The 17,500-nt window shown below is 32.6% G+C and overlaps 1 protein-coding gene across 1 annotated transcript in view; it reads left to right on the forward strand.

The window, feature by feature from the left end:
* LOC137636106 (zwei Ig domain protein zig-8-like) overlaps nt 1-17,500 on the forward strand; it is a 33,209-nt gene that overhangs the window by 15,556 nt on the left and 153 nt on the right. Inside the window, exons 4-5 of the mRNA XM_068368520.1 lie at nt 14,850-15,018; nt 15,586-17,500. The exon at nt 15,586-17,500 is cut by the window's right edge and continues 153 nt beyond it. Coding sequence (XP_068224621.1) covers nt 14,850-15,018; nt 15,586-15,752 — 336 coding nt within the window. The 3' untranslated portion in view covers nt 15,753-17,500. The remainder of the gene's footprint in view (nt 1-14,849; nt 15,019-15,585) is intronic.

Below are 17,500 nucleotides of genomic sequence, written 5' to 3' on the forward strand. Positions count from 1 at the left end.
ATATTTATATATGTATATATATATATATATATATATATATATATATATATTTATATATATATATATATATGTATATATATTTATATATATTTATATATGTATATATATATATATATATATATATATATATACTGTATATCATAATAATTATTATTATTATTATTATTATTATTATGATTATTACTTGGTAAGCTACAACCCTAGTTGGAAAAGCAGGAACAGTAACAACATTAAAATAAATATTTCCTATATAAACTAAAAATTCTAACAAAACAAGAAGAAGAGAAATAAGATAGAATAGTGTGCCCAGGTGTACCCTAAAGCAAGAGAACTCTAACCCAAGACGGTGGAAGACCATGGTACAGGGATTATGGCACTACCCAAGACTAGAGAACAATGGTTTGATTTTTAAGTATCCTTCTCCTAGAAGAGCTGCTTACCATAGCTAAGGAGTCTCTTCTATCTTTACCAAGAGGAAAGTGGCCACTGAACAATGAAGTGGAATAGTTAACCCCTCGGGTAAAGGAGAATTGTTTGGTAATGTCAGTGTTGTCAGGTGTATAAGAACAAGAGAATATGTAAAGAATAGGCCAGACTATTCAATGTATGTGTAGTCAAAGGGAAAGTAAACCGTAACCAGAGAGAAGGATCCAATGTAGTACTGTCTGGTCAGTCAAGGGACCCCATATATCTCTAGCGGTAGTATCTCAATGGGTGACTGGTGCCCTTTCCAACCTACTACGTACTAGTTGTAACTAGTCCACTGCAGGATAAAGGCCTCAAACGTGGTCTTCCACTCGCTTCTGTTTCTATGCTTCTTTCTATGCCAGTCTATACCCACAAATTTCTTAGTTCGTCTATCCATCGTCTTCTCTTCCTTCCCCTATTTCTTTAGCAATCTCTAGGGGCCCAATCTGTTAGTCTTAATGTCCATCTACTATCTGCTATTCTCATTATATGTCCTTCCCATGTACATTTCTTTTTCTTACATGTCGTTAGAACATCCACTACTTTAGTTTGCTCTCATTTCCATGTTTTTTTTATATATATATTTTAGTGCTATTTTCATCTTTATTCTTACCATAGCTCTTTGCGTTATAAGTAGCTTACGTTTTAAAGCTTTAGTAAAGCACCAAGTTTCTGATGCATAAGGTAATGCTGGGAGGAGCATCTTATTAAATATCTTTTTTTTTTTCTTATGTAGAAATTGGCATTTTACTTTTCATAAACTCATTTTGTTTACCAAAAATTCTACATCCCATGTTTACTTTTTTTTTTAATTTCGGTTTCATGTACTGAAGAAACACTTACTGTTTGTCTTAGATATGTACTGTATATTCATTAACAATCTCTGGAGGTCTGTCTATAACCCTTATTTGTTATTTTCTGCATTTTAATTGAACATTATGTTAATTTTACTCATTCATCTCCAGTTCTATATTTCTGCTCTCTGTATGTATATATGTATATATATATATATATATATATATATATATATATATATATATATATATATATATATATATATATATATATATATATATATGTAAATATCACCGACGAACGGAATTTAATACCAAATTCTATCTTGGGAATATTTATCCACTTAGAATTCATTTTATGGTAACAGCTTCTGGCCGGTTGGAGATTCGAACCCCCACCTGTTCGGCTGGAAACCATGCCTGCGACGACTCTACTGACTGAGCTATCAAGAGAGATAAAAGTTTATGACAAGGCCCAGTACATATTCCTGTCGAATTCAGGAATCTGTTCATAGACTTGAAATAAACCCATCTCCACCATGATAGCTGAATCGTGAGTTTGCAACACGTGGTTATTTTAAATGATTATATCACAAGCACACGTGATTTCAATCAATGTAAATATCACCCACGAATGGCATTTAATACCGAATTCCATCTAGGGAATATATATCCACTTGGAATTCATTTTATGGTAACAGCTTCTGGCCGGGTGGAGATTCAAACCCCCACCTGTTCGGCTGGAAACCATGCCTGCGACGACTCTACTGACTGAGCTATCAAGAGAGATAAAAGTTTATGACAAATCCCTGTATATATTCCTGTCGAATTCAGGAATCAGTTCATAGACTTGAAATAAACCCATCTCCACCATGATAGCTGAATCGTGAGTTTGCAGCACGTGGTTATTTTGAATGAATATATATCACAAGCACATATGATTTCAATCAATGTGAATATCACCCACGAATGGCTTTTAATACCGAATTCTATCTTGGGAATATATATCCACTTGGAATTCATTTTATGGTAACAGCTTCTGGCCGGGTTTCGAACCCTCACCTGTTCGGCTGGAAACCATGCCTGCGAAGACCCTACTGACTGAGCTATCAAGAGAGATAAAAGTTTATGACAAGGCCCCATACATATTCCTGTCGAATTCAGGAAACTGTTCATAGACTGAATTCGACAGGAATATGTACGGGGATTTGTCATATACTTTTATCTCTCTTGATAGCTCAGTCAGTAGAGTCGTCGCAGGCATGGTTTCCAGCCGAACATGTGGGGGTTCGAATCTCCACCCGGCCAGAGACTGTTACCATAAAATGAATTCCAATTGGATATATATTCCCAATATAGAATTCGGTATCAAATACCATTCGTGGGTGATATTTACATTGATTGAAATCATGTGTGCTTGTGATATATATTCATATATATATACATATATATATATATATATATATATATATATATATATATATATATATATATATATATATATATATATATATATATATATATATATGTATATATATATATGTATGTATATATATATATATATATATATATATATATATATATATATATATATATATATATATATTGTGTGTGTGTGTGCGTATATATATATATATATATATATATATATATATATATATATATATATATATATATATATATATATATATATATATTATAAGTTATCCTGGTGTTGAAAAGGGTATATGGGGATTTAGACCTTGAACGACAGATTTAACGGCGAAGGCTTTAAATTTGCTAGCCTAGAGTCTAAATCCCCATATACCCCATTCAACACCAGGACAACGATTTTGACCCTACAAGTTTTACCCTAGATTAACATTATAATTGTTGATCACACGTTCAGCCAGACCAAGCAAACAAAACGGAGTCACAGATCAAAGCTTTTCTAAACCATCTGCTTCAATCGCAATTTCTCTACAGTCCACTCAATTAATGAACAAACTGAATAATCAATAAAACCGATTAACTGTTGTTAATTAAATAACTATAGATAATATATCAATGGGCTTATACCTATATTCTAGTATGCATATACCAACTGGTATACCATGAAAGAACATATATAGTCATACGACGTATAAGCACGTCAAATTTATGAGGCATTTTATAAAATTGAATAAAAGATGAAATTCAGATGAACGTTGCAAGTGTATTCTATTCTATTGTTCTGTCGAATTACATTTCTCAGTCGTGTCAGGAATATTTTCACCCATTTTCTCCAATAACTGTTCCCTGTGAGAGGCAAATCGCTTTGTTTTCCATGTTGCTGACAATTGATCAGCTATTACTCGATTTGACGTCAGTATCCCATTTAGAGTGGTCGCTTTTATAACATATCTGGGCAGAGGTTTTGGTACTTAGATCCCTGGTGTGGTTTTTATACCCTGCATGGGTGTAGCCTCAGGCTGAAGCAAGTTTTAGCCATCCAATGAGAATTCCGTATTCCGGATATGGTAGGGACATATATATATATATATATATATATATATATATATATATATATATATATATATATATATATATAGATAGATAGATAGATAGATAGATAGATAGATAGATGGGTGTTTGACTGCGTATATTAGTAAAAATGGCTTGATATGAATATTCAACTCTTGATATACACAAGTATATTATGTTACTAGTTTATTGAAAGACGCAGTCTGGCAGGTTAATGCTTTGCAAAATCAATTTTTGTTGTAATTCAATAGAGCGATATTATCCCTCTTCCTGTGGGTCGGCGGTGTTATTGAGGTCCCAAAAGACATTAGCTTCATATATGATAATCATGCGAATGTCCTCAAGTGATAATGCTTCAAATAGGTATGATGGGTTTATTCGAATTGGGAATAGCTATTCTCGACAGGAGACTGAGTTAGATCTCGTGCTCTTTTGAAGGAGATACGCTGAGTCTCGTAGGAATGTAACGTTATTGTTATTAAAATTATTTTATTGATTATAATATCTAATAACCGGTGTAATAATTGTAATTATAGTGATAATGCCATTGAATTCCGTGAAGATTTGGCACTAATGTAAAGACAATAGTGGTGAAACAAACGATTAGTAAGTTAATTGTTAATTTTAATGAAATAACAACAAATATAATGCTAATGAATTATAGATGGAAGAAGGACAATAAAACGGCATCAAAAACTCAAAGTGGTTCGCTAACCAACGAAGAGCATCACTGAATGCTGCTAGTTCAGTGGAATTTTACATTTATCTCCACGTGACAACGCAATCTAGGCAAGGGTATAACGTACAGTTGGACACAGGAATTCATGGTACAACTTGCTTGGAGTAAGTGCATGCAGTCATATCTTACTGCGCGGTGAGTTCCAATGTATACCCCAACCCACCACCTTTGGCATTTCTCCCTACATTATCGGTTTGGTTACTAGCCACACAGTAACGTTGTAACAGGGTACACTTCATCAAGGCAAGGTGTGCCAAGAATTCTGCGTCTAACTGTACATACTCTAGGATGAAGTAACGGCTTAATGCTATCATAAAAAAACTGCCTTTGGCTCACAATATGTTTACTGGATAGAATTGTAAAGCCAATTTAGAAATACATTAGTTACTTTAATTGTATTTTCAATCTTTCTCCTGCCAATATCATTGTGATGATATACCATAGCATAATATATGCCCTTTTTTTTCTAGTTATCCCAACTGAAAATATTGTCAAACAATTATATTCGATAAAATTCCTTTCTTTCCTTCTATATCGGTTACCTTTCGTCTCTGAAATTTTCTTTGAAGTTATTTTATTCTTTCCTCTTCCAGAAGAGATTTCCTTGGTGTTGATTTCTTGAAGATGTGTCCGGTAATACATTATTTTCCTGCTTCCCGTGAGAAATTTAAGAGAGAGAGAGAGAGAGAGAGAGAGAGAGAGAGAGAGAGAGAGAGAGAGAGAGAGAGAGAGAGAGAGAGAGAGAGAGATGGATTTATATTTATGTTCATATATATATATATATATATATATATATATATATATTTTGTTTATTTATTTACTTATATATAAATATACATGTATATATATGTGTGTATATTCATAACATATATATATATATATATATATATATATATATATATATATATATATATATATATATATGTACATATATATATATATATATATATATATATATATATATATATATATATATTTATAAATATACATATATATACATATATATATATACATATATATGTGTGTATATATATAATGTGTGCTTGTGCATTTGTATATACAGTATACATATATACTGTATATAGACAGAATAACAAAAAGAAAATTCAACACAAATCAGGGTACTAAAAACATTAAACGTTAAATTAGCCTTGACTTTCGAACGTACACTGACATTCCTATTATCAAGCTGTGCTAAATATGTTCGTCCGGTGTAAACTAAGAATCATTTAACACCAAATGAATTGCAATCAATCAATCAGCCTTAGAGCCGGTTCATTTTCTAATCTGAATTGAATGCTGTGCCAAGGTTATAAAGTTTGGCGTGATAAGAGCATCCTATTCATACAAAATAAGATTTGGAGGATTTTTTTTTTATCAGTATGTAAATGAACGTTGAAGTATTCTAATATATTTTCTCAATGCCAAACTTTTCTCCAGCAAATATAGCATCAACAGCTTGTAGCTATACGGAGTACAGTACTGCAAGTTTACCAGTAGTTGATAGTAACTATGACAAAATCAGAAACTATGAAAATTTCACCAACATAGAGGACAACATTAAGTACGGGTATGGTGACTTATTGGAAATGTTCCTGCTTGGCTATCTGTCTGGGTGGGGTTCGAGTCACCCTCAAGCTCGATAGTTTCTTGTGGTGTCTGCAACCTCATCATCGTTGTGAGCTATAGATTGTGGGTTTTGGAGAGCCTATAGGTCTACCTGCTGAGTCATCAGCAGCCATTGCTTGGCGCTCCCTGGTCTTAGTTTTACTGGAAAGGCTGCTTGAGCGCTGGTTTTGTATATATATATATATATATATATATATATATATATATATATATATATATATATATATATATATATATATATATATATATATATATGGTCAGTCTCTAGGGCAATGTCCTGCTCGATAGGACAACATCACTGTCCCTTGCCTCTGCCATTCATTATCAACCTTTAAAGTATGGTAACAACAACAATAACAAAATAACTACAATGTACAGCAGTCAATTATATTGTGATGCATGAAGCTGAGTTTTTACTTCATAAAGAATTAGTTTTAAATAGAATTTATCATGAGAAAGAATCATCGGAAAACTATGAGTATTAAAATGAAATTACGTTACATTTTCTAGGAAATGGGGAAAGTGTTTATAAAAGACTTAAAAAGTATGAAAGAGTCAGGCTGACTAGCTAATAATTTCTCATTTATTCTATAGGTTTTATTTATGTTATTCGATATGATCTTTTAATGTTTTATATTAACTATTCTACTTCCCATGTACTTTATTTATTTCCCCATTTCTTTTCCTCAATGGACTATTTACTGTGTTAGAGCCTTTGAACTTATAGAATCCTACTCGTTGTAGCTAGGGTTGTAGCTAAGCTAGTGATAATAATAGCAATAGTCTGGATAATTCATGTGTGCTCAAGGTCAGGAAGACCAATTCACTGAATAGGTTGCCTAAAAACCATCACTGCTGAGAGAGAGAGAGAGAGAGAGAGAGAGAGAGAGAGAGAGAGAGAGAGAGAGAGAGAGAGAGAGAGAGAGAGATTCTGACGAAAATTGGGATGAAAACCAGATAGCATACAATGATGAATATCAGAATAAAGTCTCCGATCTACGCTAAACATTCTTAGAAATCCAATTGAACATACTCTACGTTGAGAGGTGCGAAAGTGTATTGTATGATGCTCCCTAAGCATTCATTGGAAGTGATTTCACTCAAGCTATTTGAAAAAGAAAAAGAAGAAGGCCTTTATTCATTATTGGCTTTCGTCTACGTCCTTGACATTTTAGCCCCGTCAGCAGTGTTGCCTTTGCGGCATCCCATGAACAACCCTGGCATTGCATGATGAAGGATGTTGACATCTGCCTCAGTCTCATTTCCTTAGTGCATTTCATTTAATTCCCTTATAACTTCTCTAAAATTACTATTCGAGATGGGTATTAATGAAACACGAAATGTTGAAATTAAATATCAATCACTTTGTCATCTTGTATTTCAGTGCTCTATCATCCATGGTAGTCCTGACGGCGGAACTTGATTCGTGTAAAATAACTGCATACGTAATTATTATTATTATTATTATTATTATTATTATTATTATTATTATTATTATTATTATTATTATTATTATTAGCTAAACTACAATCCCAGTTACAAAAGTAGGATGCTAGGAGCCCAAGGGCTCCAACAGGGACAATGGCCCATTGAGAAAAGGAAATAAGAAAACAGATACATATCCTGGAATAAATGTTACCTGGCATTTACCTTTCTAAAAACGGGTACATTGACGTTAAGGTGTGCTATTATGGTCACCAACCCGTAAAAGATAATAACAAAGTAGGGTAAAAATTATGGTCGCCTATATTTCTCGGAAATACAGCTGAGAACAGAATATTTTTTTACGAAGGATTTCTGATAGAAATTTACTTCTTTTTTCAACATTGTATAGCATAGTGTGTCCGAATTTACCCCCAATCAAGAGAACTCTAATCCCAGACAGTCAGGCCAAGAGATACTTTCTTACAGCTTCATGATACAGACTTGATGGGGCAATTTATATCTCTAAGGATATTAAAATTATTTCATAATTCCGCAAGTTAGATATGTGTATGAGCTCACGGTGCATAATATATTGGCAAAATTTCACGATTCTTAAGCTTTTTTCATCTTTACCCCAAAATATTTTTCTCACTGTTCCTAAGATCTTAACAGTTAATGTTTTTTACAATTATGTAAACATTTTCATATATTAATAACATCAATAACAATACACAAGTCAAGGTCGTGTTATGAAAATGTATTATTCCTATGCAGGGGATTGAATTATACCAGTCGATAGCCGGCTGCATGTGGAACTTGTCTGGCATTTAAGAATCGATCTCTTCTAAAGGTGTCTGTAACCTTTACGAAGGACCCTTAAAGGGCGGCCGATAGTTGATTTATCGCTTACTATCTTTGAAGGGATCGGTAGATGGTCTTACCTCCCAATTAAAAGACACTTCAAAGAATGATATCAAACTGGTTGCAGTACTTGTATGTATGTAGACATATACAATGTATGTATATATATATATATATATATATATATATATATATATATACATATATATACATATATACATATATGTATATATATATATATATATATATATATATATATATATATATATATATATACACACATATATATATATATATATATATATATATATATATATATATATATATATATGTGTGTGTGTGTGTGTGTGTGTGTATATATATAAATGTATATATACATATATATATATATATATATATATATATATATATATATATATATATATATATAGTATATATATATGTATATATATATATATTTATATATATATACATATACATGTATATGATAAATTTTGCACATTTTTACGTGTTTTTCATATTCAAATAAGCCATATATATTTTGATATATTAATGTCTGGATTCTCTTAACGACCTCGGGATCAGAGCCCCAGGCGAAATCTCACAAAGACAAGAGCTTGGCTCCGGCCGGGAATCGAACCCTGGTCGGCAAGCTTATATAGACAGTGACTAACCCATTCGTGGCCGAATGGGTTAGTCACTGTCTACATAAGCTTGCCGACCAGGGTTCGATTCCCGGCCGGAGCCAAGCTCTTGTCTTTGTGAGATTTCGCCTGGGGCTCTGATCCCGAGGTTGTTAAGAGAATCCAGACATTAATATATCAAAATATATATGGCTTATTTGGATACATGTATATATATATATATATATATATATATATATATATATATATACATGTATATATATATATATATATATATATATATATATATATATATATATATATACATATATATATATATATATATATATATATATATATATATATATATTTATGGATGGATGGAAATCAACATAAGATCGTGCTCAATTAGAAATAAATTTCTATCTCATACTGGGATCGAACCCTAGCCCCTTCAAATGAAATGCCAGGTCGCTTCCAACCATACCACCAGAGGCTCAAAAGATGTCGGATCCTAACTGCTAACTGCAATTCAGGATTTACTTGACGAGACATCAGTCTCTTACCAGCAAGTTTTTTCCCCGACTTCCCGACCCACCAGGTGACACAATTAATAGCTTTTAATTCGAATTACCCCTAATGAGTTAATATGGATAAAAATCAACACAATATTCTGTTAAAATAGAAATTAATTTCTATCTCATACTGGGATTGAACCTAGCCCCTTCAAATGAAAGGGCAGGTTGCTGGTAAGAGACTGATGTCTCGTCAGGTAAATCCTGAATTGCAATTAGCAGTTATATTCCGACTTCTTTTGAGCCTCTGGTGGAATTATTGGAAGCGACCTGGCCTTTCATTTGAAAGGGCTAAGTTCCAAACCCGGTATGAGGTAGGAATTTATTTCCATTTGAGCACGATATTGTGTTGATTTTCATCCATATTGATTCATTAGGGGTAATTCGAATTAAATGCTATCAATTGTGTAACCTGGTGGGCCAGGAAGTCGGGGAAAACTCGTTGGTAAGAGATTGATGTCTCGTCAGGTAAATCCTTCATTGCTGTCAGCAGTAAGGTTCCAACTTCTTTCGACCCTCTGGACTCAACCCAATTCACAGATCCAACCTCCCTCGACACAGTCATCAGCCACGCCATTCTTGATCTACCACGTCCTTTCGTGCCCAGCGGCTTCCATTCGTGTACACCCTGGACTAACTCATTTTCCCATCCTAAAATATGCCCCATCCATCTTTTTGATAATCTAATTATATCTTTCACATTGGGTACCCCTTCCACCTGGTGAATTGCCACATTTGTTATCATTTGTTGTCATTTGATTCCTAAAATCCTTCTCAATGCTTTCTTCTCAAAGGACAAAATTTTGCATCATTTGCTACAGTCCTCTACCCCGATTGGTGACCATATTATATACACTATATATATATATATATATATATATATATATATATATATATTTATATATAATATATATATATATATATATATATATATATATATATATATATATATATATATATATATATATATATATATATATATATGTGCGCGTGTGTGTGTGGGTGTGTGTATGTGTATGTGTGTTATATATATATATATATATATATATATATATATATATATATATATATATATATATATATATATATATATATATATATATATATAAAGTTTGCATACGCATGAGTGCACTTATTTGTTAAAATAACCCTGTTTTAGTATTAACCATTTCATGGTCAATATTTTGGCTGTAAAATTTCCTTCGTTTTCAAATCTTACTGATGTCATTATACTGTATTTTTGCATAACCTTCAAGAATTCGGTGTGAATTCAGTTTGTTTGTTTTACTTATTTTACGAACATTTTAAAAGTTTCCTGTCTCCGTAAACAACTGCAATGTGAAATTCTCAAACAATATGTAGTAGGTTGGCCGGGGCATCAGTCACCCATTGAGATACTACCGCTAGAGAGTTATTGGATCCTTTGACTGGCTAGATAGTACTACATTGAATCCAGCTCTCTGGTTACGGCTCAGTTTCCTTTGCCTACACAGACACTGAATAGTCTGCCCTATTCCTTACACAGTCTGCTATATCCTCATACACCTGAAAACACTGAAATTACCCAAAAATTCTTTGCTCAAAGGGTTAATTACTGTAATGTAATTGTTCACTGGGTACTTTCCTCATGGTAACGGCAGAAGAGACTCTTTAGCCATAGTAAGCAGAAGGACACTTCATAATCAAACCAGTGTTCACTAGTCTTGGGTAATGCCATAGCCTCTGTACTGTGGTCTTCCAATTTCTTGAGTTAGAGTTCTCTTGCTTTAGACTACACTCGGGCAAGCTATTGTATCTAGTTTCTCTCCCTCTTGCTTGCTTGACGCTTTTATAGTTTATATATGAAAGATCTATTATAATGTTGTCATTGTTCTCAAAATATTTTATTTTGATTGTTGATTATTTCTCTTATAGTTTATATATTTCCTTGTTTCCTTTTCCTCACTGGGCTATTTTCGCTATTAGCGCACTTGTGCTAATAATAATAGTAGTAATAATAATAATAATAATAAAAATAATAATAATAATAATAATAATAATAATAATAATAAACATCAACTAGTTCAGCAAATACATGCATACATACATCCTCATGCAGATATTACACTTAATTTGTACAATAGTCATCAGAAATTATTACACAAAAGAAATCAATAATAAACTAATTCATTGCTCGTAACTTTTCACCAAATATTATCTTTAATTTTCAATATTTATCTTTCCGAAACTACTTCACATGTCACATGAAAATTTATAACAAAAACTATAACCTTACCGAACAATGTGAGTTTGTAGATCTTCTTAAAAAAAGAATATGAAAGAAAAACAACTGTCAAATTAATTATAAAAAATCGGTTTTCTATCAACACATTTCCAATGTATAAAATAAAGACTCCTTTTTACAGCGGAGATTTGTTTACAAATGCTCGATAATGTGAAAATTTCTGAAATGAGATTTCCCTTTATATAAATATATATATATATATATATATATATATATATATATATATATATATATATATATATATATATATATATATATAAAGGAATTTTCCTTAATCGACCTTCCATTATTATTATCATCGTTGGAATTATTATTATGAAAATAATAACAATAATAATGACAGTGTTGACAATAATTATATTGACAATAATAATAAAAGGATTAATATTTTCCAAAAGAATTCCTATCCTTCGTTAAAGGATGCGAGATACATGGGAAAAATATTTTATGAGCCTTTCCTCAGTCTAGGGAGAAAACCAGTCGCTCCTGCGAAACCGAATTCACTTGTTGTCTTTGAATATTCGAGGTTATGACCCGCCCTGGGAAATGCTGGAACCAGGTTCACGCTCACTTGAATGCCAAGGCCTTTTGGTCTACCGCCAAATTTCCCCTTCCTGCTTCAGCCTGCATAGGCTAACGATGCCTTACGTGCAACAACTTCACTGTGTTTATTCAATTGTGATCATAGTAGATTTCATTTCCTTTTCAAATATTCATTTTGAAAATGATTGACTTCGTAAAATGTTATTATTATTATTATTATTATTATTATTATTATTATTATTATTATTATTATTATTATTATTATTGATAAAAAAAAATGTCTTTGAATTTTTGTGATCCTAAAATTGCATTTGATCTTGAATATAAAGTTTTGACTATTTTTAATGTATATGGTGTCATAAAACTACTTTCAAAATTTTTACTTAAATCTAGAATGCTTTTCTCCTAGAATTCATAGTTTCAATTCTACTCACATTACTTCCATTTTAATCATATAAAAAAAAAACCATGTAAAACCAGAAATTCTTTAAATTAATGAAAATTGCAAATGTCTTCGAAACTTTAAGCACTAAATATATGATCAACCTGCGTAACATCCAGTTTCCTTTATTTAAAACTTCATTTAAAAAAAAAAATAATAATAGTTTTCTCCTTCATGACTTTTGAGTTTGTAAGATGTACTTAAGATACCAAGTTCTAAACCCATTGCATTTCGTATCCAGTAATCACCCATTTGGTGCTCTTCTAATATGTGATTTGCCAATCTATGATAGTGATCTGCTGTTTATGGCTCGTGATCTAATAGGATAAAAGTAGACCAGTAAAATCATGTCCTTTTATTTAAAGATTCAAAATAATTTGCATTAATCTATTTTTTTTATTCTTTTTGCAAAGGTAAAAATCAAGGAAAAACAAAGCTAAAAATCAGTGAGGAATTTAACGATAAACCTCTTAAATAACATTGAAAAATATTCTTAACATAATTTTAGATATTCTTTCCTCATAATTCTAAAATAGTATTTATCAAGATGTGGCTGGAGTAGTTGTTCAGTCGTACCTCTCATCATTCGAACATTTGGAATATATATATATATATATATATATATATATATATATATATATATATATATATATATATATATATATATATATATATATATATAAATATATTGATTTTTTTTTCAACTATGATAGTTCAATTGATTCCCTGTACGTTCTAGACTTAACAATGGTGTCTACAATTTTGAAGTGTTAGAAATGTATTTCTGTCTCGACAATCAACATAAAACTAAGAACAGTCAAGACCTTTTTTTAAACCAAAATCCCAAGGGCCGGTAATCCTGTTACCGTGATTTCTATTATTTTTAATTTATGCTTTACCATCTGTTGATTGTGGGGAACGATTCCCTAGACTAGTCCTCCACGGTTATACTTCCCCTTGCCAGCAAATATAGCGTCGTCTATCTGTATTGGCTTGGAAGTAGACCCGACCATCTGACCTTTGCTCTGAAGCATTCCTCCTTCCCGACATGTGCCAATCAAATAGTGGGGAATGAGATCGTCTTGTCATAACTTCAACATAGTTGATAGGATTTCACACACACACACACACACACACACACACACACACACACACATACACACAGAAAATACAAAATATCCAGAATCTTCAGTTCATCTTCGCATTTAAATCAGATTAATGAAAAGAAATAAAAAAAACTGTTTCCCGTACGAATGCTATCAAAAGTCTGGCATCCTTTAACTGGATGTCCCACTGCTGGCACAGAATTTTCATTCATATTGCCCCTTTTATTTTGCATTTTACACTTAGCCCAATTAATCACAACAACCTCAGAATCTTCTAAAAAATGATTGTCACGAAAGCTCCACAACAGCATTTTCTTCATTGTGTATAACGTTCCGAACATAATCTGCGTGGTTCAACATTTAATTGTTGGCATTCCAAATCGCAATGGATGTTCCAATTTTTAAAGACAATTTATCTTTTGTTTCTTGTTTGGTTGTTTAATACAATGTTAACGGTGTTTAATGGAGAAACATGAGTAGACGACAAGACTATAGTGTTTATAACTAGCTAATTTGCTAAGTATAATAATTACATACTGGAAATCAATTTGATAACTCCTATTGGAATAAAAACAACTCGGTATATCACATATTGGAAGAGTGCCGATAATTTTTTTTTTATTTGTTAATTTTCTTGCGTTATTCATTCAGTATCCCATTCTATTATCCATCTGTTATTCATTGTTATGGAATCCATTGATTTATTAGATATTTCTTTATGCATTACCTTTTATTGAACTACGGTGATGTTAGTAATCCCATGAATTTGTTTATAACAGGTTTTATTGGGTATATTTATCCCTCATATTTATTATAATTGCATCAATTTATCAATAAGGCCAAATTGTTTTCTGGCAGCTGCTGAGCTACGACGAAGATGGCTCGGACATCCAGGTGGTGACGAGCCACGGTCAGGACACGACCTCTCAGCTGCTGATCCACCGAGCCATTGGGAAGGATTCGGGAGAGTACACCTGCTCGCCCGCAACTGCTCCTTCGTATTCGGTCAATGTTCACGTGATCAGCAGTAAGTGTCCCGGTGAGGTTTTGTTCAGGCCGTGAATTTTCTAATGATCAAAAGGATATGTTGGTTAGATTAAAACCAGATGAAGGTGGTTTGAAGAAGGATCTTTAGCAAGGGATCACATACATTTGAAAATGATCATTTTAACGTTGATAGACAAAGACATATATACTGTATATGTAAGTATAGACATAGGTTCATATGACAAGCATGTGCAATAAAGCGATGACTGAAATTGTAACTGTAATTATACATATACAGTAAAATATTTACATAGAAACATATTTATGAAAACGTAGACACAACCACCAACTTTAAGTAAGGAAACGCAAGGAGAAATAGAAACTGGTAAGTACATGTATATATATATATATATATGTATATATATATATATGTATATATATATATATATATATATATATATATATATATATATATATATATATATATATATATATATATATACATATATATATATGAATAAGCAAATGTATATATTTATGTATAAACGCTCTTCTCTTCACCTCGAGTCAAACACGCTGCAGTATACATGAGTTTCCCCATCCACAGGCGAATCCCCAGCAGCTATCCATCACAAGAACACGACTAGCACTTCCTCTGCTTTAGCCAGTCCGGGCACGCCCTTGGAGGTGTTGCTTCTGCTGGCGTTCGTGCCATTCCTCGTTAGCGACGGAGGACACTTGCTGGTCGATGCTTTGACGCGGTCAAAGGCGTGACACCGGGCCAGGCCTGAGGCACGTACAGGGGCGTGACTCATTCGTGGAATAGCAGGAAGACGCAGATGAAGATTGGGAGAGGAGGAGGAGGATTGAGTTAGATGAAGAAGAGGGAAGAGTGGATTGGAGGAAGAAGATTTTTAGGGGGATACTTCAGGTGGACTACGAAACGAGGAGATAAACCAAAGTCATGGAATACACTTCCATGTAAAATAGTTGTGCATGTCTGTAATGGTATCTAGAGTGGGTTTCCTTATTTACTTGATAAATGGTGATCTTAATGTGTAAGAATAACCATTTCATATTGTACTGTATTTTCGTACAAAACTTTTGAAATACGTTTGACGATATTTGAAGTCCTTTTCGTTCGGATTAAGGTATGAATTTTATTCTTTTAATTGGAGCGAGCCAGAAAGCTGTGCAAAACTATGTGAAGAGACGAATTTTGCAGGGACGGTTGTAACTACGAATTTTGCGCAGAGGCGAACAATACTGATTATTTTGAATATTTATGAGAATTCGGCATATATTGAAAAATATGTTAATTTTCAGAGCTCAAAATTTTAATTCATATGGTTACAGTTACTGGAAGAGGCCAAAATCCTATCGATAATGACACAAAAGGTAATGACAGCAAATAAACATAAGTATGAACATCATTGTTCATTTACATGTGTATATGTAAACATCTGTGTGTATATGTGTTTCTTAAACGTCTGATATTATCATGAGGTTTATATAAAATTGTGTTTATTTGTATGTATACCAAAAAAGACATTAATAGATGTATATTTTTATAAACTATCACGTCCTACCTGATCAGAACTGGCAGCACGATCTCCTTGGCTAAATATGTAAAATGTCACAGGCAAATCTGACGAAGATTTAATCAACACCACTTGCAGGGGCAAACTGATGTCACTTGGAATCCTTGTTTAGAGTGAAGTGACTTAGTATATCTTAGTTTGAGTGTATGGACAAGATATTACTCTTTTCTAGCAAGTCCGGTCATACAACTCAGTTGAAGTACAGCGGTTTAGCTCATTATAGCTTGTTTGGAATGGTTCAGATGTTATAGCTTGGTTGGAGAGATTCAGTTGAAAGGAAAATACTTTTTGTGACTCAAAACAAGTAAATTGACGAAGCATGTCTCATGGTTAAATTTTAAACCGTTAAAGTAAACTGACTACACAGAACTCGGTAAGTTAATCACCTCGATACGTTTTGATTCAAGGGGCTGAATATGGCGAGGCTTGTTGGCTCAAGGAAATAATCAACTTGACTCGGGTTGATGCATAAGCATATTGATTGAACGGTACTTGAATAAAGCTTCCGAACTCATAACAACTTCCGTGGACTGATTTAACTTAACTTGTCCATTTGGAACGAATTGGCCTTACGTTTTCTGAGTATATTGTATATATTCAACTTGACTTGTATAATTGAATCTACTCCACTTAACTTCTTTGTAGAAAATCTGTTTGACGGAATCAGTTTTATGAAACTAATTCTGAAACAAAACCACTTGACAAGTGCCAACTGTAGCCCACGAGCCTTTCATGACTCCACTAGACTTGTTTGTGACATGTTGACTTGACAGAAATCAAGTAAGGGGTATATATATTAGATATTCGGATCAATGTGATTCGTTTGGAGCCTATCAATTTGACCTGAATCAGGTAGAGCAAAATAAGACACCGAATGCAACTTGAGTTCTTCTAATAAATTCGAGATAACAGAACATTTTC

This window comes from Palaemon carinicauda, chromosome 3, assembly GCF_036898095.1.
Source record: "Palaemon carinicauda isolate YSFRI2023 chromosome 3, ASM3689809v2, whole genome shotgun sequence".
Taxonomy (NCBI): domain Eukaryota; kingdom Metazoa; phylum Arthropoda; class Malacostraca; order Decapoda; family Palaemonidae; genus Palaemon; species Palaemon carinicauda.